The sequence below is a fragment of the Hesperophylax consimilis genome, chromosome 25, assembly GCF_061612785.1.
Source record: "Hesperophylax consimilis isolate HC1 chromosome 25, BYU_Hcon_1.0, whole genome shotgun sequence".
Classification (NCBI taxonomy): Eukaryota; Metazoa; Arthropoda; class Insecta; order Trichoptera; family Limnephilidae; genus Hesperophylax; species Hesperophylax consimilis.
In genome coordinates this window covers 20,628,537-20,656,080 of record NC_142860.1, presented here as the reverse complement: position 1 = coordinate 20,656,080, position 27,544 = coordinate 20,628,537, and the positions used below count along the sequence as shown (strand labels likewise).

General features: G+C 34.0%; 1 protein-coding gene across 3 annotated transcripts in view; it reads right to left on the bottom strand.

Moving 5' to 3' along the window:
* LOC149411655 (ABC transporter G family member 20) overlaps positions 1 to 27,544 on the bottom strand; it is a 177,762-nt gene that overhangs the window by 11,563 nt on the left and 138,655 nt on the right. For all 3 annotated transcript variants that reach the window (XM_089646950.1, XM_089646951.1, XM_089646952.1), the window contains 2 exons: positions 3,616 to 3,719; positions 2,520 to 2,647 (listed from right to left, as the gene is read on the bottom strand). In XM_089646950.1, the coding sequence (XP_089503076.1) occupies positions 2,520 to 2,647; positions 3,616 to 3,719 (232 nt within the window). The remainder of the gene's footprint in view (positions 1 to 2,519; positions 2,648 to 3,615; positions 3,720 to 27,544) is intronic.

Below are 27,544 nucleotides of genomic sequence, written 5' to 3'. Positions count from 1 at the left end.
TGTGATAATAATGTATTGTAATTTTTGTAGCCTAGGGTTTTAGATTAGGGCGTCCCCGCGGGTGTGATGTATGGTAATAAGTTGGGTATTCAAGCGATAGATGGCACTAGTCAGAAAGCTTACTCCAGAGTCCGACAGATGTCGCTAGAGTGTAGCAATTGCCTGTGGGGTATCCTTGTCAGACTTCAAGCTTCTAGAAACAGAGAATTACCAACTCTCGGGTAATGAACAGTGTAGATAAATCCAGACTTAATTTATTGTAACGTAAATAAACGTAATTATTGTAAAGAACCTTTTACTTTATCAAAGAGTTCCCAACACAGAAATCTGCATAGTAAGCAGAGATATAACAGTTTGATAGATTTCAAATGAATTGCAATCTTTAGAGCATAAGCGACAGGTTGGAATGCTGTCCTTGTTCTATCGGTATTTCAATGAAACATCCTCCAAGGAAGTAGCGTCATTGATCCTTTCGGCATCTGTGCAAACTTGGGAAACACGCCCTCAACATTTGAACACATTTGACATCTAGCACTCTTTCTGCATCTTCGTTTCAACGGTTTTAGTTTTAAATAGCTGGTGTGCCCGACAATGCCCTGGCTTCATGTTAATTTTTATCATCTTCAACTTATTTTGAATACCAAGTGTGCAAAATTTCACCAAGAAGCAACAAAATTTAATGGTGGGAAAAGTAATAGGGGTGGTTTTTAAAACTCTCACTCAAAGTGATCTTCTTTTTTGTGGGATTAAAAAGACGCTAAGTTGATTTACGTAGTGTTAGAGTGAGACAACAATAGACCAGCGTTCATACAGAGTAGCGCGCTCATACTCAGTCTCTTTCAATACAGGACCATCATTTAAGTTAGACCTTAGTCCGCCATAGTGTATTCTATAAATGATGTATCAATTCAATTAACTACAGAGAAGAACAGTGCAGTTACGTAAACGGTCTCTCGCACCAAACATCTAAATTATGTTGGCGCAGATGATGGGATTATTATTAAATTCTTATTGAACTCTTGTTTCGAAATCCAAGTAGCAAACTTTCATCATTCTCGGAATAAAACTGTAGATTTGATTTTTTTTTAAACTCGCAGACACTCTTCTTTCTTTAATATATTAAAGATTGATAGATATTCACTAATATCACATTAATCATTGCAATCATGGTTAGATGTGATCTCGGAATCTTCCGTTTGCTGAAAGGGCTCAATAATCAATTTCACCACCTTAAGCGATTTCCTATTGCGAGGTAACTATAACTGCAAAACTATTTGAAAAGGGAGATTCTAAATAAAATACAAAGCAAAATAATGTCTAAAGATAAACAGATGGGCTTTAATTGTAGATTATCCACTAATATGGCAAGGTACACTGCAGAGCAAATAATAGAATTTTACAAGAAACGATAAACTACTGTATACGGGTACTTCTTAGACCTAAGTAAAGTCTTTGACAGTGTCTGTCACAAAACTTTATGGGAGAAATTGAAAGCTAGAAATGTACCCACCATATATATCAACACACTATCACGATGGCACTCCCAGCAGGAAATCGTTGTACGGTGAGCAAGTACTTACTCCCAACCGATATACTTGCGGTCAAGAGTAAGGCAAGGAATGTGTATGTCCCCCATCCTGTTCAATGTATACATGGACGAATTATCAAATCGTCTGGACACCAGAGCAGGCTGTCATATTAACAATTTATGTCTTACTCACATAAGCTATGCGGACGACATGATTTTCGTAGCTCCGTCGATCAAGGGATTGAGATTATTACTAAATATCTGTGAAGAATATGGAAAACAGGACAATATGATATACAACCCGAAGAAGATGAAAATGATTGCGTTCCACTATGAGAAAAATCCCGATAAGATGCTCCTCGTGTAACATAAAATTCTTGGGGCATACCATCAATGAAGACCTTTTGGACGGCAATATTGAACGACAACGATGAAGTATTATCTAGTGTCTACTATAATTGCCCGAAGCTTTTACAAATGCAGCAATAGTGTTAAAAAAACATTGTTCAATGCATTTTGTACTAGCCTGTATATATGTGAGACATGGTGTCACTACCGAACTTCTTTGATGGAACAACCCTAATCCAATATAATAATGCCTGTAGTATACACAGATAATGCAGCGCATTGACAATGTTTACGTAACTAGGACTGAATGGATTCACCGGCCTGATGAGAAACCAGCCTGAGGAGACACATACTGGAGCCAGGATGCGGCTAATGACCGAAAACACGGTGGTGACTGCAACCCTCCAGCACCAAACGCCATTCCTGAGTGAGCGCTGGGCCCGAGCTCAATCAAGACCACGCCCGACATAATAAGTCATAATTGTTTATTTTTAGATTTACATATATCTATTTAAATTCATTGCATTCACATAACTACTGTCTATTTAAAACTAACCTTCCCACATCCTGGAATAAAGATATTAGTATTCTATTTTTATGTTTTTAAATAAAAATCTAACTATATAGTAAATTAAATATTTACCCAGGATGTCTTGAGAACTGTTGAACGCTTTTAATGAAAAGTGCTTTGAAGTGGTAACTCTGTGATGTTAGCAATTTTTTGGCTGTTATTGTCTCGTTGTTGTTATTGTTGGGGCCATCAGTCAAAATCTGAAACAGAAATAACAGTATGCAATTTAACAACAACTATATAGTTTTTATAGGTATACTCAAAAAACTTCATAATCTGCTCTTTCATAGATAGCGTTAATTTAATTAATAATAAGTTATGCTTCAAAATATGAAGATTAATTATTTGTTTGCGCCTGTACATACGCAATATTAATATGAATAAATAGTTTTGTACACATACAAACTCAATTATTTCAAGAAAGGCATACAAATACAATATTGTATCGCTGATTCAAAGAGCAGATTATCAGTTCTTACAAGTTATTAAAATTATTCAAAAACTAATGGTTCATACATAGATGGTTCAAAATTTAATTATTTTAAGAAAAAAATATTTTTATAATTTATGCTTTAAAATACGAAATATTTTTAATAATTTTCTTGCATAATTTTTAGAAGGGACTGCGGTTTATGGGCTTAGTTAAGTAAACACATACCTAATCGCAGTGAGTTTGCGGTGATGTGTATTTATGGGAATTAAAAAATATCAGAATTATTAAAACTACTCCCACATAGAAATCAAAGATGCGTTGATTGATGTGTGATTCTCATTTTAGAAACTTTGCATAAACATGCCTACTTTACGCTTTTCCTATTTGTACCGCATACTTTAAGCATATATTTTGACATTTTTATATCGTTAGAGCATATGGTATGTAAGTTAAAATATATTTAAAAAAAACATCTGTAACAGTTTTTTCCAATCCGATGGCCAAAGTTTTCAATTGGTGTTTCTGCATTGTAGGAAAAGGCCAGTAGTTTTTCGGATTGATTATCATATTAGAAGCTTTAAATATATTTGAATAAAAAACATCTGTACCAGTTTTTTCCTTAATACGGTGGCCAAAGTTTTCAAATGGTGTTTCTGCATTGTAGGAAAAAGCCAGTAGTTTTTCGGGTTGATTATAGAAGATTAATTTAAAAACTATATGTTATAATAAACTCACCTCTGAGCTTCCAGTATTGTACATATTATTAAAGTCTTCTGCAGATTGATATTGTTTTTTCACTTCTCCGCTTTCCGGGTCGGTGCCGCCATCTATGGGATTTTCTGCAAAGGAAAGGAAAAATCCAATTAGTTTTTTCACAAGAAATTCACTCCATTCAGCAGAAAATATGTTTGTTTTTCTCACTTAAAAATTCTTTACGACGGTGAGTTATGGCGTCAAGAAATTTGCAGTTTTATTCAGTAAGGAATTTCAAGGTCAAATTTTATTGAACCATTTTCATATCGTAAAGCCATTCAATTAATGAGATTATTAAGAGTTATGAATTACAAAAACAAAAAAAGACGCTTTTTCAATATTATTACAATTTTCAATTAATTACATTATTTTTATTCCACTGAAGAGATAAACTAGTATGCACGAAATAAGGTAAATTTTCCCTTATTTTTAAAAATATCGATAACCTTTATTTAATAATGAGACTAAGAGTTAAAAGATTGTCGCAAAATAAGTTTTCTTTCAAATCCTTTTGGATCACACTTCTAGAGCTTTTAAGTTCAGTGGTTTGTTCCATATTTCGAATCTCGCCAAGCAGGGTAGTAATAACTAGTTACTGTATATATATTTCACATTTTTTAATTAACAAAAAAATATTTTTTTATAAACTCGTGTTTAAAAACTAGGCCACCATATGCATATTTAATAAGTAAAACCATTTTAATATGGAAATAATTTTGGCAACTTTTTTGTAAAATTAATATTTTCACATTATTATAAAAAAGTGGTTTAATTTGGACCCATAAAAATACAAATTTATAGAACCACTCTATGAAATATTTTTCATTAACATAAAAGTTATAATAAGGTCAATATAATAAAATAAAATATATTTAAATATTTCATAAATTCATATAAAATATTTATTGTTATTATTTTATCCACGTTTACGATTCATGATCAAGTTCAGATTTATTCATAATAAAATTAAACATAAAAAATTCTATTAAGTATAATATTTTATTGCTTATAATTACACAGAACATTGATAATTCCTAGAAGTGTAATCTAGCCAATTTGAAAGAGTACGATTGTCGTAAATTTACTACGTGGTAATGCGTGTAAATCATATGTTTTTGGTTTGAAAATTTGATCGCTTATTTAACAGAGGCTTTAATAAATTTGACATTTTTGCGACAAGCCTTTTTATAAGCCTAGAAAAAATAAAGTATCAGGCCAATAAAACTGCTTTTTCGTTCAAAATCTCATAATTACGAACCAATTGTTAGTTGTGGTTTTATTGCATAACGTGGAAAATTAAGTTATTCAGAAAATTATCGTAAAACATTCAAATATTTGTGCTTTAACTTTGAAAAATGAAACAAAAGCAGTTTTTGCCGATGATTTTTCATGCATAAATTAACACAGGCGGCTGGATTCAAGAGGGAATTTAAACCTTATTGTCATCTACATAAGAAGTGTTATTGTTAGCGGCTCGATTAATTTTTTCACATGTTGACGCCGGAAAGGAAAAAGGTCGTAAGCGACAATTTAGTAAATAATGAGTTTATCATACTGTTTTCATTAGAATTTTTGTCTGATCAAAACTGTATTTTTAACTAATTTTGACTAAATTGTCGCTTACGCCTTTTTGCCTTTCCGGCGTTGACATGTGAAATTCTTTTTTGTAAGTTCTTTCTGTGCTTCTTCTGCATATTGGTTACCAAACCGTGTGTTTGAGCTTGAAAGCTTATAAACAAATTGGTATGGATATTATTGTTGCAGTAAAATATACTTTTGGTTTGCGTGACTCCATTCCTCTATTGACTTTTAGGGTCATATGTGACCGGGCATATTTTATAAAAGTATTTAAAAAAAATTTTCTACCATCTAGAAATACGTATTTTTTTGATGTTAAAAATAAAAATAATAATTCTTTCCAGCTTGCCTCAAATATTTATACTGGATGCCATTAATAAAATCCAAAAAATAGCCAAAATTAAACGAAAATAATTATTTTTATATAAGTTACAATTATCTTACAAATTCCCCAACAAAATGAATGTGTTTTCGAAATATCGAGTTCTCTCAATTTTTCTACAATTGGAGTAAAAATTAATTAAGAATGTGGTAAGCGTTTTTTGCTTTAACATTTTTGTTGTTCGATATTATAATTTTATTATTTGAATTAGAAATGTTTATTTCAAATATATATAACGGAAAGATTATTTATTTATTTATTTTTTATTTATTTAGTACAGGTGATGATACAATGACATATGTATATATACATAAAAAATACTTTGACTGCCCAACTAGGAGGAATTCCCGTTTTAGGACTTGTATTATTATATTTTATTGTATCTAGTTAACAAAAAAAGTATTTGTTTTTAAGGAAATTAAAAAAAAATAAGATGTAAATAGCACATTTGGAATACATACGAGACATTGTGTGCGAAAATATTCTGAAGTGCTAATTATATCAGTTGAGACGCAGCCTTGTGTTAAAAAATATGTTTATTGCTATCTTGAAGTCACCGAAGGATAATTGAAAAATGTCTATCTCAGAAGATACGTGGTTTAAGGGTGTATTCGTTCTTCCCAAACGCATGTTAATTGGTATGTTGGTCCTGTCTCTTGGAAAAATAAAGGTCTGTGCTGCCTAGTTCTGCTGAAGTTATTGCGAGTGTAAAAATACGTTCCAGAACTTCAGATAGCAAATGGGCCCATTTTTCTTCTAACGTCCAGAAGATCTAGTCCTACATTTAATTCCATTATTTATTAACTGGCTGACGGGTACTCGGCGTTGCTAGAATTTTCTATATATTCAATAAATAATATATCTGTCTAAATCAGAGGTTCCCAAACTTTTTTGCCCCGTAGACCACTTGCCAAAATTTTTTTTGCCTGCCGAATATTGAATTTTCCTAAAACTATTAACGTCCTATGTAAAAATCATTTATTTTTTTAGTAAAAATATTCCCTTCCCTTGCCTGCCCAACAACCGGTTGGCGGTATAGTTGCTCTGTTTTTACATTGTGCAGACAGGGGCACCCTTGTGAGGTATTACACCAAATGAAAATGAAGCAGTATAATCAACGGGAATTTCTGGAAAAACTGGCCCTACAGAACTGCCCCTTAAGTTCTCTGTCAGTGCTTATTCCGGTCAGTTCTTCTTGTCACGTGATATCCGATTCTTCAATGTTGCATTTCCTCAGCCAAAATGTCCTCAAACTTAGTTTTGAAGTCTGTGTGAAGTGCATTTAAATGTTGAACGTCATTATTACCCTGGACGTTTTTTAAAAACAAGTTGGGGAACCAGGAAAATTCGCGGCTTCCAATGTGCAATGTATAATTAATTCTGTATTAATTCTGAAGAGAAAAGGACGTAGACTCTATTTATATACCTCAATTAACAACTCAACGAAATATAAAAATACAAATATCAAATAAGTCATTTCTCAGTCTATTAAATTTGTTTTAGGTCTATTGTGTCATTTACGGAACTCTTAATTGGTAAATGGGGGTCCGCCCGAATGTACCCCCATTTGAATCTCGTGGACCCCCAAATTTTATTCTCGCTGACATAGACCCCAGCATGCCGATATCGACCCCTAGGGGTCCATATAGACCACTTTGGGAACCTCTGGTCTAAATGATAGTGGAAACCCTATCAGTCTCCGTTGCATAGTTTAGAATAGTTCCCATAAATGCTAGCGTCCCACAGGGATCGGTTCTGTCTCCGACTTTGTTTTTGTTGCACATCAATGACCTTTTGACATGTGCACCGATTCATTGTTACGCGGATGACAGTACAGTTCATGATAGCTTTTTGTTTGACAAGCCCCCAAAGGGCACACAAACTCCAACGGCTCGGAGGGCTTTGAAGCAGAGAATGGACGGTTATCTCGAGAGTATTTCCTCCTGGGGTAAAAATAATCTCGTCGAATTTAATGTTTCAAAGACCCAATCCTGTCTGATTACGTCTAAAAGGGATCCAAATGATAATCTAGTCTCCTTCAACGGAAGCAATCTTCCGAACAGGCCTTCCATTGATATGCTTGGTGTAACTATAAGTGACCAGCTCAGGTACGGGGGCTCCATCGAAGCCAGAGTAAAGTTGGCCTATCAGAAGCTGGGCGTACTGTACAGGGCCCGCAGATACTTTAATAGTACACAACTGCTCACCCTGTACAAATCGCAAGTGCGCCCTACTGTCGAATTTGGCAGCCATCTCTGGTCTGGAGCCCCAAAATACCTGAAAAAAACCCTTGACTCTGTGCAGAAACGGGCGGTCCGTTTGATAGATTCCCCAATCTTAACAAACGGACTGCAATCTTTAGAGCACAGGCGTCAGGTAGGTATGCTGTCCTTGTTCTATCGGTATTACAATGGAAGATGCTCTGAGGAACTAGCGTCATTGATCCATTCGGCACCGGTGCGTAGTCGGGATACACGCCAAACGCGCGCCCAACATTTGTACACAGTTGACACTTGTCACATGAGAACGGGTCGCTTCTACGATTCGTTCTTAAGTTCAACAGCTCGGCTGTGGAACGAACTGCCGGCCTCTGTGTTTCCTCCCTCCTACAACATGGGACTCTTCAAGACCCATGTTCACTCCTTCCTCTCCAAAAAAGACCCTCCACACAGCATCCCCAAAGATGACATAGGCCCCGAGGGAAATTATTTTCTTCAGGGCCTCCTGTGTGGAGTAAATATAAAAAAAAAAAAAAGAACTAAGCGCACAAACAGACAGACGCAGATAGTGACTTTGTTTTATATTATTTAGAGATACCAATGTATTGACACAAATTACTAAGTTTATCAGGAAACGGCCTGTAATTCCGTTTTTAGTTCATTATGATCCGGGATGTTCCCGAACGTTCCAGAATATTCCCTAACATTCCAGAATGATCCGGGATGTTCTGGAATGTTGTGGAATGCTCTCGAATACTCTCTAATGTTCTGGACTGTTCTAGATGTTTTTCAAAATCTTCAAAAGCACGTCCTTCAGGTAAAAACGGGAACCTTCTTCATGGATGGGGGATAGAGGGCTACCACACAATATAACTCCCTTGATCGTACCGGGGCTCGATTCTAAGTTTTAGCCGCACGCACATAACATTATTATATTCTGGGCAGTGAGGAATACAAATGGCAGTTAGTGCAAAAATTTCTGCCATGAAATTCATCTTAAGACCTCTGGTATTAAGTAGTGGAATCTGAAAGCTTGTCAATGCAAGCAATTCTGGACCATGAAAAGCATAATTTAGAATTTTATTGAAGAAGTAATTGAAAATCTTTCCGACAATTCAAAAATATTATTAAGGCGATGCCATACGTCGTGTGACATTTTGAATCAAGCCGCTAACAATAACACCCCTTATGTAGATGGCGATAAGGTTTAAATTCCCGTTCAACACCATCAGTCTTTTTTGATAAATACAAGAAAAAAACATGGCCAAAAAGTTGCTTTTATTTTATTTTGCGGACGTTCAGGCACAAATATTTAATTGTTTTACGATCATTTTATAAAGAACTTAATTTGCCACATTATACAATAAAATCATAACCGAAAATGGGTTTGTAAGTTGGAGATTTTGAATTTTAAAGCAGTTTTTATAGGCCTTTAGACTATTTTTTTCTGGGCTTATAAAAAGACTTATCTAAAAAATACTGGATCATCTCGTAGGCCAAGATGTGTTCTACTCGCAGTATTTAATTAAAGCATCTAAAACATCTAAAACATCTAAAGTGATCTAATTTTAAAACCAAAAAACATGATTTTTTAAAAGAATGTTGTAATTCAACAAAATTGCTGGATACACATTTTAAAATTAAGAAAATGGAAAAATTTATATTGTAGTCTTTCAATAACTTGTACATGCATATTGTAATGTGGGTTCCAGACGGGAGAATTGTATTCAAGTGGAATTCTAACAAAGGAAAAATTTGGCAGCTTAATATTTTTGTGATTTCTAGTTAACCTATTTTTAAATCCCATAATTTGTAAGCCCTTATTTTTATTATTATTATTCTGTATATTTAAAGCCAAATAATATATCACTAGACTAGAACAACTATTACCGTATACTTTGCAATGAATTTCACCGACTTACAATCCAACTAAGGAATAGTTCATGTTAATAATTTCGCAACCGAATCTCGTTAGAACCTTGGTTTAATTAATATCGAGTTAGACGTCTTAGTGCTACGACTCTACTCCTGGTAGATAACTGGTTGCTATATTATTATAAGCCAAAGTGTAGATATGTTTTTTAATATCAAGGATAACAACATTTCTCCACTTAGCTGCGTATTCTGTAGCTATCCATCTAAATGCAAAATATTTCAGTTTGTGCGTTTTGGGGTCATCGCGATCGGTGTGATATCATTATTAATTCTGAGATGTTATGCGTGGAGCAGTAGTTGAGTGATATTATTAATTAAATCATGTTGTCGTACCATTATTATATATATAGTTTTATTAACGTCATTGATGAACGCAGGTTCTTTTCCCCACAAACCTCCAATTCGGAACACACTTTCTTAAACAAAAATAATAACAGGTCTGAGCACGTGTCGAAGCTTTTTAAGGCGATGCACTACGTCGTGTAACAATTTAAATTGAGCCGCTATCAATAACAACCCTTACGTAGATGGCGATAAGGTTTAAATTCCCGCTTAACACCATTCGCCTGTTTTGATTTATGCAAGAAAAAAACATAGCCAAAAAGTGCCTTTTATTTTATTTTGTGGATATTCAGGCATAAATATTAATTTTTTTCCCATGATTTTCTAAATAATTTAATTTGCCACATTATACAATAAAATTATAACCGAAAATGGGTTCGTAAGTAGGAGATTTTGAACTTTAAAGCAGTTTTCATAGGCCTTATACATTATTTTTTTCTGGGCTTATAAAAAGACTTATCTAAAAAATACTCGATTATTTTAAAGACCAAGATGTATTCTACTCGCAGTATTTAATTAAAGCATCTGAAACATTTCTAGGCGACCAAATTTTCAAACCAAAAACACATGATTTTGCATTACTACGTAGCGCATCGCCTTAAGTGATATTTTTGCGGAGTAGTGCCATTATTTTGTCTCGAATTTTAGATTCCTGGAGTAACTAGGTAAATATCTCAAACTGGTTCAAGTATCGGGACTTCATTGAAGGATCAGCAAATCTGGCTCCTGAAAAGCTGGATGTTCTATATAGGGCTAGTCAGTTCTTCCGTGGGTTTTAAAATAGTCCAGCAGTTGTTGAATTTATTGTCTACCTCTGGACTGAACAAATCGATCCTATAATGATGCAAAAACGTAGGTATGCTGCGCTATGTGAACTCTGGTGCACCAGTTAGAAGTTCTACGGGCAAGATCGGAACACCCGTTCATACTATATATGTCGCCCACATTTTTGCAATCGTTTTCATTGACTGGTTCTTGTGTAAAACGGTGCGCCAGGCATGTGGAACGAACTACCGGCATTCGTCTTTCTTCCACTTTTTAATGCTGGCATCTTCAACAAATCCCCCACTACAGCTTCTTATTAAGCCCCGGAATTCCTAATTTCTACCGATTTAAAACAAGTTTCTCTTTAAATCTTTAAGTTTTTAAGTACTAAAAAAATATATTTGATATTTTTGAAGATAATATCTAAACGATTGTTTTGCCGAAACGTGAATTTTATAAAATTCCCTCGACAGAAAAAAATCGCAAAGTAAGCTAGTAAGAAAATTATTAAAAACACGTTTTGTTTAATTATTTAATATGTTATAGGCATGAAAAAAATCACACTGTATCTTTAAATACAAATAAAGTATTTGTCGAGAGATTTTTGCTGTATTTCAAATGAGTCGTGTTTTATTAAATATATCTCTTCTATCCAATTTCTTATTTGTAATTTTTCAAAGAAAATTTCTTCTGAAAGCTTATCACTTTGTGATGTCATTATTTATTATATTAAAAAACAAATAACTTTGTTTACATCACTTTAATATATTAAAGTGATTTATTTATTTTTATTATATATTTTACACATAAAACCTCTACGTGTTTCATGAACAAAGTTCACCTCATCAGGAGCAAGTATATACTAAAGTCAAAAATTAAATATAGATATCTTATTTGTAATTTTAGTTTGGAATGATCTCAAAAGATGGCGGTAATCTAAAATGCAGTACTTTTTATTTACTTATCTCTTATCTTCGAACGACTATGAAACCTCTGTGCCCAATTATTGAAGCTATTGGCGGTGGGAGTTTACAAAATTATAAGTCTTAAATCTGCATCATAACGTTGCCCAACTGGGTAGTGATAATTAAACAGTACGAGCATGGTTGTTCGGCATTAGGTGTCTTAACAAATGAATGCTGAGCACTTCTCGAATAGGGAACTTGTTAGCATAGTGATACTTCGCAGCCACCCTTCTCAAAGGCAGTATTTCGGCAGACCCTAGAACGTAAACGTTACTTAATAATATTTCAATGATTTTGAAAAACTATTGAGTTGATCGTTTCAACAGGAAAACAGACTTGACGAAATTTTAATAAAAAAAACAACGACAAAAAATATTTCAAGTATTGCTATTTATTCGTAAGTATGCAAATATGGTTATTGGCTATTATAGCTGGAAACACGTGGTAGATTTGAGGTAGTCAATGGGTTTTTATGGTAATGAGTTACAACACAGACACCGGCCGGAGTACGTTGTTCTTGATTTATCCAAGTGTATGACATAACAATTTTGTTCAATTCAAATTTCTGCGAGAGAAAATTCCAGGGTTGAAGTAAAAATTAAAAAATTTCAGCTATTGATTATTTTTTTATTGAAATAACTTTTAAAAGTTATACCCATCATTGTAATATATTATTGAAGAAGAAGATAATACTAACAAATGAAACAGAATAAGACACAGAAAAATAAAAAAGAAAGTAAATTCAGAAGAACAGAAGAAATATTTAAAAACTTCCAAGTCTTCAATGTACAAAAGCTATATTAAAAAAAATATTTCATAAAAAAAAACATATCTGAATACTCCACTACACAACATTAATACTCAACCAGAGAAATAAGCGAAACTATACTGTTTACTCTTAGTTTGAATTTATCTTTTGAACAGAGAAATATTAAATTTTATGATACGAAATTATACAATGCTCAAACAAAAAATAACGAAAATGAATATATTTAAAACAAAAGTAAAAATATGGCTGAGAGAACAAAGTGATATTCAAGATACAAACATTATGAAGACGATGTAAAAACAACTACTGAAGAAACTAAATTAAAAAAAAAACTAAAAAACTACAGGCCAACTCAGAGCAGGAAAAACTAATTTATACTTATATTATACTTTATACCTACATTATGTACAAACTTTGCAATTGAAACTATTAACAAAGTTTTAAAAAGTAGATCTTCGATATAAAAAAAAATTGGATGACTAAATCTGAATAAATTGCTAGGTACGTCTCAACCTTCCTCTCACATATTTTTCCATTCAGCCATACAACTCACCCAACTGGGGATGTCACAATCCCATTGGCTCCGGTAAGTAAGGAATCCTGTGCAGTTTTCACACAAAAAAACCGAGATCATTTTTTTAAACATTTTTCATTGACTTTATAAAATTTGTGCGAAACCGGTTAGCAAATTCATAATTTCATGAATTGAGAAAAAAAGTCTCATGAGCGTTTTAAAAAACTCTAATCTCTAAACAGTATAAAATAAAGTCGCTACCCGCGTCTGTCTGTTTGTGCGCTTAGTTCTTCCAAACTACGCAACGGATTTTTATAAAGTTTTCACTATCGTTTAGAGAATTTCTTCCGGAAGGTTTATCTCTAAATAGTAAAAAATAAAGTCGCTCCCCGCGTCTGTCAGTTTGTGCGTTCTTCTCAACTACGAATCGGATTTTGATAGAGTTTTCACTATCATTTAAAGAATTTCTTTCTGTCTTTCCTTTCTTCTGGAAGGTTTATACATAAGTTACACGCATATTAGTAGAGTATTGGATAATATGGAACTGCTAGCGTCTTTTTAAAATCAGGTGTGCAGAAATTTATCTGTCTGAATCCGGTTCTGTTTACCGAAATAACCGGTTTTTCTTTCTGACCCACTCTGCACAACGGTGGCCCACTTCCTCGGATACTAACTTCCTCTTACTTTCATCTTGCACAGGCCGATGATATAAAAACCATATTATGTATTATTATTAAACCACCTTATGTAACCAATTGATACTCGAACGACGGCCCCTTTTTGGCGGTAACAGAACGAGGTAATAAAATTAATGGAAATTATTTAATTTTATTTTTTGTTTTAGTACAAGCTCAAGAGTACCAACTGCTACCAACTGAAGAGAAAGGTAGGGAAATACGTGGCTATTCCAATCTGGTCACCAAACATGGATAAACCAATTTAAGGCGAAGCTTAATGCTAAATTACAATTTTGATTAATCTTTATAACGAATTGGTGTACATTATGAATACCAAAAAATATGCTTTAGATAAATTGAAGGTTTTCCTATCGTTTCGCTTGAGTAGAATGCAAATTATATAATAAATTACTCAATAAAAAATATAAATGTAAACTAAAAAAAAATTTTTTTTCAATAGAAATGTATGAACGCGTAAAGGAAACAACTTAAAAAAATACAGTATTATAGCTACGATTATCTGTGACAGTTTCATTTGACTAACTTTTTTGCTTTCTTATAAAATTGTTTACAAAATAAATAAAAACCAGTTTTGTGCTTGAAATCGAACGATTCTAGACTCCGTTTGTCAAGCGATTTTAATGCCTATTACCTACAATATACCAAGAATATACACATTTTTGGCTTGTAGCTTCCTCTTGAGCAACTTTTCGGTAATGAATGGTGATCTTCACCAGGGCGACACTAAAGGACGGGTTGTTTCGGAGAATTTGAACAATTCATCAAATTTCAACGTTCATTTTCGGGTTCTGTGAAAGACTTATTCAAGTTCTGTTTTTATATCATTGTAGGCTAGTTGCTTGACAAAACTGAAATAAAAACAGAACTTGAAAAAGTCTTTCACAGAACTTGAAAATGAACGTTGAAATTTGATGAATTGTTCAGATTCTCCGAAACAACCCGTCCTAAGAGTATCTTATATATATATTATTTTAAATTAGCTGACACGTACCCAGCATTGCTTGGGATAATTAATGGTTTGGAATAAATTTTGAGGTTGTGAATTCTATTGTTAAGATGGAAATAATATTATTTTAAAGAATTGAAAAAGTTAACTTTTTTAAAGTATTTGTCTCAGTTGATCGTATCATGTCTTATTCGGGCGTTCCCGAATTTTTCTACCATTCACTACTGTATAACGTATTGTTACTGTTAACAAACTACACAATATCGATTTTCGAGACTTTCTATTATATATTATTCCCAATGAGTTAGAAAAACACATGTCGGAAAGGACAGCATTATAAACTCAGAAGAAATTATTATAGACACATACCAAGTTATAACACAATAAATAGAAACAGCGTGCAGAGGAAAAGTATAGGTACTTGAACGTTATGGTCACAGTTGATTTCATACACTGTCTTTTGCCCTTTGACTGAATAATTATTTAGTTGATACAGGGTGGCGCAAAACTACCGTTATGGTTTGAATGTTTAATAACTTTTTAAATTTATTTTTATTTCAGAATTTTGTGAAGAAAACTTGGGGAATTTGATATGGAACACTACACAACGAAACAGCGATCAACAGTTGTTGAATTTTATTTTGAAAATCAACGGTCAATTGTTTTGATGCAGCGTGCTTATCGTCGTTTTTTTAATGTGCGTACTGGAGTTTCAGCACCAACAACAAACCGCCTGGTTGCAAATTTTCGACAACATGGTACAGTAAGACACCTTCCATATACCGGAAAACCACGTACGGTCCACACGGAAGAAAATATCCAACGTTTTGTGGATAGTGTGCAGGACAGTCCAGAAATATCAACAAAAAGACGTTCGGCACAACTGGGGCTATCGCGGAGGTCCGTTCAGAGGATTTTGGACACATTGCACAATATGTTCCCATATAAGATTCAGCTTGTGCAAGATAGCCGATAAACTACCAACAACGGCTTAATTATGCCATTTCATTCCGACAAAAAGCAGAAGAAAATCGCGATTTCATTAACAATTTGATAATGAGCGATGAAACCCATTACCAATTGAATGGTTTCGTAAACAAGGAATATTGCAGGATATGGGCTACGGAGAATCCAAGAACAGTTCATCAGCAAAAAATTACACCCACTGTTCTTTACTGTTAACCAACACCTCTGCCGGTCACCCCAAATGGTTCGATACGTTTGGTTATTTATCAGGGGTGCCCGGTTTCATCGAGTGAGGTGTGTTCAGGATGCGCCTATCCTCCAACTGCGTGGCGTGCCAGATCGGGAGAGGCTGGTTTGGAGTGGACCTCTTCAACTGGTCTCACGACCCATCCTCTTGCAGCCGCAGTGGGAGGGATATATTCATATCTCCGTTACTTCTGGACACACTCTTAAACCCAACTCTCATACCCTTTACCTTCCCGGAACTTCCTCTTCTTCCTTCCCATAAATAGACCATCTACACCGCATCCCAAAACATGACATAGGCCCTGAGGATAATTATTTTCCTCAGCCAGGTGTTGGGATAATGCAAACAAAATATTCTAAGAAACTGATGACGTTGGGGATTTCGTTACAATTCCACCAGTAGGTACCAAATGAGTCAAATGTCTTAGTTGTTATTTTATGTTTGCATTAATCTTAAATTAAATTACATCACAATTCTGTGTTCTAATTCTTTAATGGACAATCTTTTATGTACATAATTTAATTTTTACGGCCAACTAATTTCATTTTTGCATTAATTTATTTTAGAATATCACCATGAATTTGTTTGGCTCTGTAATGCCGGAATCACACGAGGACAATGCAGAAGACAATACAATAGTGTGATCACTTCACGAGGAGCAACAAATAAACGAATATCCTACGTGTGTACGGGGCCATTTGATGAAATTAATATTGAAGACTAATAAATCTTCACATCTGCGAACAAGCTCACGTAATAGAGTAAGTGTATTGATTGTTCAATGGAAATACATATTGCGTTGGCTTGTATAATAAACTCATGTGTGTCAGATCAAGTTTAGTGATGGTCTTAGTATGATTCTATTGCTCTTTGTGTACTTTTGGGGAAAAATGTGTAGTTTTAGGAATAAGGATGACAATAAAATTTGTTTTGCTTTTTTAGTCTGAAATATCTACATCCAAGCAATTATTATATTCAGATTTCAATGACAAGTTAGCCTTTCAGATATTGGGTGTACAGGGCAATTTTACAGGGTCCGTACAGGGTACACAACTGCTGACTCTGCACAAATCACAAGTAAGCTCTACTGTTGAATCTGGTCTGGGGCCCTAAGGTACTAAGGTACTAAAAAAATAGAAATAGAAGAAGTAGTGCACAAACAGTTTCTTGTTCTACTCGTATTTCAATGGAAGATGCTCCGATGAACTAGTGTCATTGATCGGGAAACATGCCAAACGCGCATCCAATATTTATACACGGTTGATATTTGCCACATTAAAACGGGTTATTTCTATGACTAGTTCTTGAATTCAACAGCTCAGCTGTGGAACGATTTGACGGCATCTGTGTTCGTTCTCTCCTACATCATGTTCATTCCATCCTCTCCTCAAAAATACCATCCACGCAGCATCCCCAAAGATGACACAGGGGAAATTATTTTTCTCTGAACCATAGTGGAATTAATAGGTATGAAGAGGAAAATCCGAGCCTAGACTACCTAGCTCCTATAGTTTTTTTTACTCTTGTTAGCCGAAAAAAATGAGAAAAATGCCTTTTTTTGGTTGTCTACGTGATGAAGATTTATCAACATTCGTTTGTACCGTTTCCAGACATCGTTTATATTTAAACATATAAATATTTTTTAATCAATACCTGCTGATGTGGGTACCGTAACTACGGTAAATAATATATTATATTATGTTCAGTGTAAACGAAGTCCAAAAGGTTTATACTCATTAAAATATAAATGAACATCATATTCACGATGTCATTTGGTGGAAGTATGGCGTTTTACAATTAATAACTGATTGCCAATAGGTACACGATATCTTAAATGTCACACTCGCATGCATTTTTCGCTTGCTGTTGAACTCAAAGAGAACTTCCTGATTGGTTATGTGGAATTTACTACAAGTGTGAAATATTTATTTTTGCGATATTTGTCGTCAATTCACATAAGATCATTCAACTCCTAGACCCGAGGTGGCTAGAAAATATTGACTATCTGCCTCGGCAAGTCAAAATGTTCCTTAAAATTATGTTAGCTATTTTTTAGTATCCAGGTATTGCACGCATTTACTATTCCCCTCTATGATTTCTTTTAACCTCAAAATATCCCTTAATCGGGCGTTCCATCAGTTCCACTGTTTTGGAGCAATAAAATACTAGTTTTAGTAGTTTATACACAAAATACATGATATATAGGATTTTTCGCATAAAATTCAATTTGGGGAGGAGGGAATGGGTACCGTCGCCCGGGAATAATTTATTTGAAAATCAACTTCTCTGTTATAAGTCATCCTAGTTGGTTTGCTATGTTTGGTGTCTTAGCAGGGTTTCCCGTATTCATGGAGTGACGTTTATACAGGCCTTCGATATTGGTAGGTGAAGGTTGAGTTTTGAGTTTTGAGCTGCCTTTGACCTCTCCCGCCGGACTTTCTCGACCCATCGCCTTACACCGCAGATGGAGGAGTGGATTCATACATCCGGGACACACTGAACCCAGATTCCTACGCACCCCTTATACCCTTATTTTTTCTTGAAGCTGCTCTACTTTTTTTCCTTCAAAAGACCCTCTTCACTTCATCCCCAAATTAAAAGTTACTTCGTTACATAAGTAGGATGAAATAGGACATCAAACCAAAGAAATTGGTCTTCAACACCACTGTAGCATCCCACCTGAACTACTGCAGAAGTTATCTTCTTAAGTAGGACAAGAGGAAAATTAGACATCAAAACAAGGAAATTGGTTTACAACATCACTGTAGCATCCCACCTGAACTACTGCAGAAGTTATCTTCTTAAGTAGGATAAGAGGAAAATTAGACATAAAAACAAGGAAATTGGTTTACAACATCACTGTAGCGTTTCCCGTGAGTTACTGCAAAAATGTAATTTTTCGAAGCAATAAAACACAACTTAAAAGAATGGAAATAATTCAGAACAGAGAAATGAGGTCTATATTGTGCTGTAGCAGATATACTAGGATTAAAACAATCCAACGCCAACTCAATCTTCTAAGTGTGTGGCGACGTTTAGGGGGTATTTCACTATCTCTGATTATGTTCTGACTAAGCACTAATCCGCGGATTAGTCATTTTTTCGTTTTCACTATATCTGAATAACGCTAACGCTCGGGTTAAAGTTCGATTTGACTAATCAGTGCTCGAACCTCACGTTAGGCGCTATTCCTCGAATCAAAGATGGCGTCAAAACATTCCGAGTTTGACAGCGGAGAAATGAGTCGAATTTTGTTGCGAATTATTATGGATACCGAGGTTTTTGATTTACAGAAGCAGGTGAAAGGGCGGCGATACGAAGGCCGCGAGTTTTAAGAGCTCGAATGAATTTGAATGCTTGTATGATTCATCCTGAATGATTTGATTGTGTTCAAAATAAGAAACAATGTATTAATTCGACACGAATCTATCTAAAATGACCTGATAATCAACATAACATAACCAAAAAAATGCACACTTTGCGGTGTGGCGGGAAACTTGTCAATTGGCGTTGACGTTAGCATTCCATAGACATTGCGGCAAAACATGACAGCCGTTGTAGTAGATTGGGTAACTGCAAACATTTTGCGATGTTGCCAGACTATTTCGAGTGTTATCTATCCGGAAGCTCGGCAACAATGGTGAAACGGTCGCCGTTGAATAACAAAGTTATTCTGATCTTTAAAGCCAGCCAACGGCTAGCTAGTCAGATATTTAGCCCGACATAGTGAAATACCCCCTTAGTCTATAATACTCTAGTATTTATTTATAAGTTAAAATGTTATGACAATGTTAAAAAGTGTTAGTATTAATAGTACAGCCCATGGCTATCCTACGAGAAGCTGCAAATAATTTAGGCTTCCCAAGACAGATTTATCGGTAAAACAAAACAATATTTATTAAAAAGGTTTTAAAATGTTCAACGAACTCCCCGTAAATGTTCAGGAAGTTAAAAGTCTAAGAGCTTTTCGCATCTTAATGTTGTAGGTAGGTAATAGAAAAATATTATAGAAGTTTTATAATATGTATTTACATGTAAAATGTTAAATTTTATACCTAAATAAAATGATCAAGGTCTTGAGGGAGATTATTTTTCGCAGGATGTAGTTATATCCAAAAAAACTACCAAGGACTGTGAAAGTTCTATTATTATTTCAGTTCTGTGGAGCGATTGGCCAATGTTAATATAATAACAGAACACGAATAGGACTTTCACAAAATTTGGAAATAAACTTTGAAATTGAAGAATTGTTCAAATTCTCAGAAACGACCCGTCCTAAGAGACAAATACATAAATCATTGCAGTGAATCTATTTCGTTTCTTCATAATATCACGTGTTTTGTGATTCAATATTTGTTTTCCAATTTCTTTAGTTTTTATTGACCTTTCACGTATCGAATCATCTCTCATCTATGAACTTGGCCCAATTTCAGGTAGCGGCTATATACCTAACATCACCCATCTGCTTGATTTTCTAATTCATTGACTGTGAGATCTAAACCAGAAAAAAACGATCACGAACATAGATAATAGATACAAATTATTAGTATGAACCTGTGCGCACAAAACGTCTCGCCAAAACTTGTGTTTCTACCTACACACTACAGCGTTACTAATAGAAATATACTTTCTAAGCGTTAAATAGTGTTTTAGTTAAGTACTGATTCCCGTTCTTACTAATAATAAATAGGTTTTATTCATTAATATTCCGGAAACACTGTTTTAGCACACTTAATAAATTATTTACCAATACGTAGAGACACCCATTCATAGCTTTAATTTTTAAGAAATGTAGCATTAATTATTGAAAAAATAGCTTTTGTAGCTTTAATTTTGCGTTTTCATAGCGTTTATAGCTAAATAGGACAACGTCAAGGAATGGGAATCGGCAAGAGGGGAAAAACAATTAAATTAGCAAAATCACTTGAAATTTGTTCATTGTACAGGGTTTTCCAATAAGAGGTGTTATTTTGAATAGCCCGCTATTTCGGTAGATGTTACTTTTGAAGCTGTCATTCCTTGACATTTGACAAGTAGAAACTACGCCATTAATAAAAATGGAACGATACACGCTTCAACAACGCATTGAAATTATTAAAATTCACTTGAGTGAATCAAATGCAAATCATCTTGATTGATGAGGCCCATTTCCACCTCGGTGGCTTCGTCAACAAGCAAAATTGTCGCATTCGGGGCTCGGAAAACCCAATAGTTATTATTGAAAAGCCTCTCTATCCTTAACATGTGTCTGTTTGGTGCGGTTTATGGTTCGGCGGTCATTGGACCTTACTTTTTTGAAAATGAGGCTGGAGCAACAGTTACGGTGAATGGATTGCGCTATCGAGAGACGATTAATGATTTTTCATGACCGGAATTGGATGGTATTGATCTGGACAACGTTTATTTTCAACAAGACGGCGTTACGTGCCACACAAGCAACGAAACCATTGATCTTTTACGATTGAATATCAAAATAACACCTCTTATTGGAAAACCCTGTATTATTGATAGAAACTCAACATGGCACATGTTTCTACAGTAGAGTGTGTCATGTTCATTCTACGATCTGTCAATACAAGATTATGGCGATACTATGCACAGGGTCCTACACAGTCATCAGAGCTGCCTCAGCAAATTCTCTGTGAACAACAGAGCTTTACAGCTAAGAGTAGCTGAATTATGTCTATAGTGACTCCATCCCTCACTTGCTCTACGAGCTGTCTTTGAAAATAGCTGTTACCTTCCAGGAATTGACTGTTATCAACTGATTTGAATATTGGTACAAGCCTACTTTTAATTGCTAAAATAATAGCGTCTGATCGCTGGACATTTTGACCTACAATCGCAGGATTGAACATTTTACCAGCGTGTTAAAAAAATGGATTAGTGCTGTTGTCTTGATGGTTCAGCATATGAGATGCAAGTTTCACAGAACTCTTCTGACAACTCTCTCTCTTATTTGGGTTAAGACAACCTGGTTCTTTACCTCCTGCACAGCCTTTAAGGTTCGCTATGAACACCATTTATCGTTTTAATTCGCGAAAATATCGTTAATGCTATGAATGGATGTCTCTACCCATACTATTTGATAGGTGGAGATAAATTCATATTAAGTAGGTAACAGCTCGGTACAGACGTAACATTGCTGCTGATGGTGGCCGTCAAAGCGATGAGAAAGTCGTCTTTAGCATCGGTGCAATTGCGCTGGGGCAATACTGAATTTTAGCGCATAAAAATAATGAATCATCAAAATTCTAGTTTAAAAATATTGCGAGTTGATTAGAATTAGGTCAAAGTGGTGGCCTACTTAGTCGAGGGGTAAGGCTCTCGATTAGCAAGCTGAACATCGCGGGTTTGAATCCCGGCGTGCGCAAGTAAATTTAATTTTATTAATTTGTGTTATTTCGCAATTTATTAATTTTAAATAACAACAGTATATTTGCGGCACGTTTCAGAGAGGAAGATACTCTCAGTATCGCCCTGGTGCTTCGTTGGCCGTGTTTGGTGACCAAATCTGAATAGCCAGGTACTTCTCCACCTTCCGCTTCCCGATCTCCTTCCCCTCCCCACAACCTTCAGCCTCACAACATATCCCAATCGGGAATGCTACAGTCTCACTGGCTCAAGGCGGTTTGGAGCAGTTGGGTCTCTTGTGCGGTTTCACATTAAAAACAGGCAGGTATCCTAAGTTCACCCGAGTATAATTTAATTTCAAATCATTTAGTCAAAATACATGATTGGTATTTGAATAGGATTTTAATGTTCAACGTAACGTACATTATAATCTACGCGTTCATAAATGACGTAAATTTAATTATTTTATTATAATATACTTTTTGCAAGTTATACGTTAAAATATTAATACAAATTATTTGTTTGCACCCATACATGCGTAATATGAATACGAATAAATAGTTTTGTCGGTATAAATACTCATTTCTTTCAAGAAAGGCATACAATTACAATATTGTATATGTGATACAATCCAATATTGTATTTGTATGCCTTTCTTGAAAGAATTGAGTTTTAAATTCAGTAAACGCCAAAGATGTTTTTATCATCCAAAAGAGGTGCCTACGAAAAATTACAAACTCTGATCACCGGGATAAATGTAGATCAATTTATAAAAATCTCAAACTTCTGACAGTGACGGACATATATATATATATATATGTCCGTCACTGTCAGAATATATATATATATATATATAATAGGTCATCTCCAGAAAAGTTTCATCAAAAAAAACTCAACACATAAACACGCTACAAGGTTCACAGAAAACTTATTAATCCCCAAAACAAACAAAACTATATTTCAAAAAGGACCACACTACATGGCCATTAAAGTATATAACAACCTTCCACGTAGCATCAAAAAAATAACCGACATACTTAAATTTAAATCATCACTAAAAACATTTCTTTTAAATAAATGTCACTACACCTTAAATGAATACCTTACATAAATTAAATACCTCTGTTTATTATTTTTTTATTTAAATACATTTGTTAACATGTAATTGTTGGGTTATGTAATATAATGTGTATTTGTTGAGTTAGCTGGAAGAAATAGGATATAACCTATAAGCTATGCCCTTTGTACTCTATATTTTTGTGCAATAAATATTTTTTTTATATTTGAATTTGAATACGGAAAACCCCGGTTTATTCATATTCATATGGCATGTATACGGGCGCTAACAAATAACTCATTTTAATATTTAAAAGCATAACATGCAAAGAGTGTTTATTATTAAAATGATTCAATTAGCTCCATCTACGAGAGTGCAGATTATGAATTATTTTAAGTTTACTCTTAAATGGAATTACAAAATTCAATGGATCATGAGGGAAAAAATGACACATTGGGAGCTGAAATTCTGGATGAAAATTACAAGGTGTCGGAGATCACCATTCAAAACTAAATGGTTATGTACAAAACCTAATATCTTAGTTAAAAATATAATAATCAATCATTCATATGAAGGTTCTATCGACGTATTTTAAAGGTACAACAATTACAATAGAGCCATTATGTTATTGTGTTTACAAATTAGCATTAGTTTGTGATAAAACAATTCAAAAGTGTTAGATGCTACTATAAGGGTTAACCAACTCGTGTGACCTTCATTGTAAAGAGGTTGAGGAACCCATTTCTGTCCAAAACGATCGAGGAAATGAAAAACGAAGATCTAAATTACCCATTGAATGGGTTATTAGTTTTAAATCATATTATTTGACAAAGGTAAATCATATTTTATATTTTTATATTCTCCCCATTAAATTCTCATAAAATTTTATGTGTTCTCATATTAATTTCCTTCATAAACTTGGAATCTTTTGTTAAATTGAAATTTTAAAAGCTTATATTTTAAATTTTAAAAAGCTGTATTGACCAAGAAAATTTACGTTTTACTAAAAAAAACTGATTTCTGCTCTATATTTCATCTTTCCGACCACAAGATCTTGAAATTTTATCTGGATATTTGTCATCTTTATGGAAGCTGAGAAGGGGGACTTTATGAACAGAGGAAGGAGTGAACCTGAGTCTTGAAGAGAACCTTATTGTTGGAGAGCGGATACATAAAAGCTGGTAAGTCGTTCATGAGCTGTTGAGCACATGTAAAAACGAACTCTACTCGAACGGAATTTTTGATCGACAAATATGTTGGCAAAGTGTTTGGCGTGTCTAGCGTGGTCATGTAAAAATAACAAGATTTAAAATGAATACCATAGTAAAATTATTTTTGTGTTTTTGCAAATTTGCAAATACATTGTTCATAAATTAATTGCATTCGATTAATCGTAGATGTTTTGTTTTATAGAAGTTGCATGCATATTATAATTATCGCAGTAATTGTAATTTCATCATGATTAGTTAGTTGTAGTGAAACCCGGCCGGCATTAAGGCGATGCAATACGTCGTGTAATATTTTAAAATGAGCCGCTATCAATAACAACCCTTACGTAGATGGCGATAAGGTTTAAATTCCCGCTTAACACCATCCGCCTGTTTTCATTTATACAAGAAAAAAACATGGCCAAAAAGTGCCTTTTATTTTATTTTGTGGATGTTCAGGCATAAATATTTAGTTTTTTTTCGATCATTTTATAAATAACTTAATTTGCCACATTAACAATAAAGGTTCGTAAGTAGGAGATTTTGAACTTTAAAGCAGTTTTCATAGGCCTTTACATTATTTTTTTCTGAGCTTATAAAAAGACTTATCTAAAAAATACTCGATTATTTCAAAGGCCGAGATGTATTTTACTCGCAGTATTTAATTAAAGCATCTGAAACATTTCTAGGCGACCAAATTTTCAAACCAAAAACACATGATTTTGCATTACTACGTATGACATCGCCTTAAGTATAACAAAAACAAGGGTAGTGTTTACTAAGCTAATGTTTTTATTTTAAACTAGCTTACTTGTACCCGGTGTTTCTGGGGGTTATCCTTAGGAGATAGACATATACAATATTGGACTTTTCTGTAAGCCTTTTTAATATATACAATTCCGTAGTTTATTATTTTGTTGTATCTCATAAGGTTTATTAGCCAGCGTTAGCAATGTAGTGTTCGAAAAAATATTTTTTACAACTTGATTATAAAACATCGAATTTTCTCTACTTTCTATAATTACAATATGCAAGTATTGTATATGTAAACCTTCAGAATGAAATTTTATAAATGATAGTCAAAACCTTATCTGTGATGTCTGTACGAATGTGGATGAGTGCAAGCGAGATCGAATGCTTGAGAGATCTTATAAAAGGCGATGCACGTTAGTTGTGCGCCTCTTTTGTTACATACAGCTCCCCAATAAATACCAGTACATAGATCACATAAGAGTATTATTGCATACTACCCGACACGCTAAAAAATACTCCATGTACTACATTTGGCGCAGCCGCGGAAAACAATATCCGTATCAATATCCGTTGTGTAGTTTATAAGAACTAAGCGCACAAACAGATGCTGATAGCGACATTATTTTATATTATTTAGTTAGAGATTGTAAGTAAAAGTCGTTATGAGGTCGGTAAAAACGTTAAAAATGGGAAGCAATATTTAAATTTGACGGAACGCAGGAAGAAGTGGTCTATTTGTTTAGCAGTTTTGATGCCATCATAATACACTTACTGTAAATCATTTTCCATAACAGTATGTCTCTTTAATTTGGCAATAATAGTTGCTACAATTAAGTTGCATTGTGAGTATTGTTCGTTTTATGTCCTATCCCACGATTAGCAAATTTTTAGCTAATTGCTTAATTAATTGTTTGACGCCGTGGGATATTGAAAATATTGATATTATCAATATTTCCATGCGAATTTGCATTTTGAGTAAGTGTAATTATTAACTTTTATTTCAAATGATATACCGATCATGTAGTTAGTGCGAATAAACCATTGTAAAAATGAAAGAAAAAGGTTTTATTTAGAATTTGATTAGAAACTTATCTTAAATACATTTTTTACTAGATGTGGGGTTTTTCACTCAGAAAAGAAGTAAAACAATTTTATTTTACTAGTTACTAGCTACTAGTATATAACTTAATTTGCCATTAGAGAATCAAACCATATCTGAAAAGTACGTAATAAGGTAGATATTTAATTAAAATAAACTATAATATTTCGAGGCGGTCCAAATTTCAAATTAAAACACACATGATTTTGAATTATGTTTCAACTGCATGACATCTGATGTCGTCCTAAAAATATTAGAAATACTTATATTAAATTTGATAAACAACTAACTTTCCGGTATAAAAAAATCTCAAAATGATGATGGATTAGGATTTCTTATGTTCGCACTTTGGTAGGTCTTTTGAAGCAAGGAACAAGGGCCAAAGAACAAGGAACAAGGAAGGAACAAGGAACAAGCAACAATGAACAAGGAACGGTAAGAAGTTAAGTAAAGGTTGAATTTTGTTGTATTTCATTGAAATTTAATTGCCATCCACATATATCAGAGTGATGCTAGTGTCACACGACGGATTATATTCATAATATATCGCTGGCCATCAATAATAGTAATGTTATAAATGCGCAAATAGTAATATAAAGTCGCAAAAATACAAACAAACTGCTTTACAAAATGACAAAAGTATGGTATCAGAATCACCCAATAACCTTTAATTTGTTTTTTACTTCCTGAATTTGATTGTTTTTTATGTGTACGTATGTCGCTCAAGAGTCTACACTGTTCCTAAAAATCCGGACCCTGGTGAACTATTGCATCGCCAATTGTGGCAAATTGTAAAGCTAATGGAAATCAATAAGGAAAGGAGATACAAGTAAGTAAGTCTGGGAAGTACCGGGCTATTCAGATCTGGTCTCCAAACATTTCAAGCAACGTATCAATTCTGAATTGCAGTTTTTCACCAAGGCGACTGATACGTTCTACCATTCTAGAACGTGTCGCAAACAGAATATACAATATTTAAATATTGAAGACAATATTAGTGATTTCTAAACGAAAATCTGAAACAGAAAAATCAGAAAAGGAAACGGTCACATCTGGGACTCGAACCCAGGACCCTTGTCTTTCCGGGACAGTGCTCTACCAACTGAGCTGATGG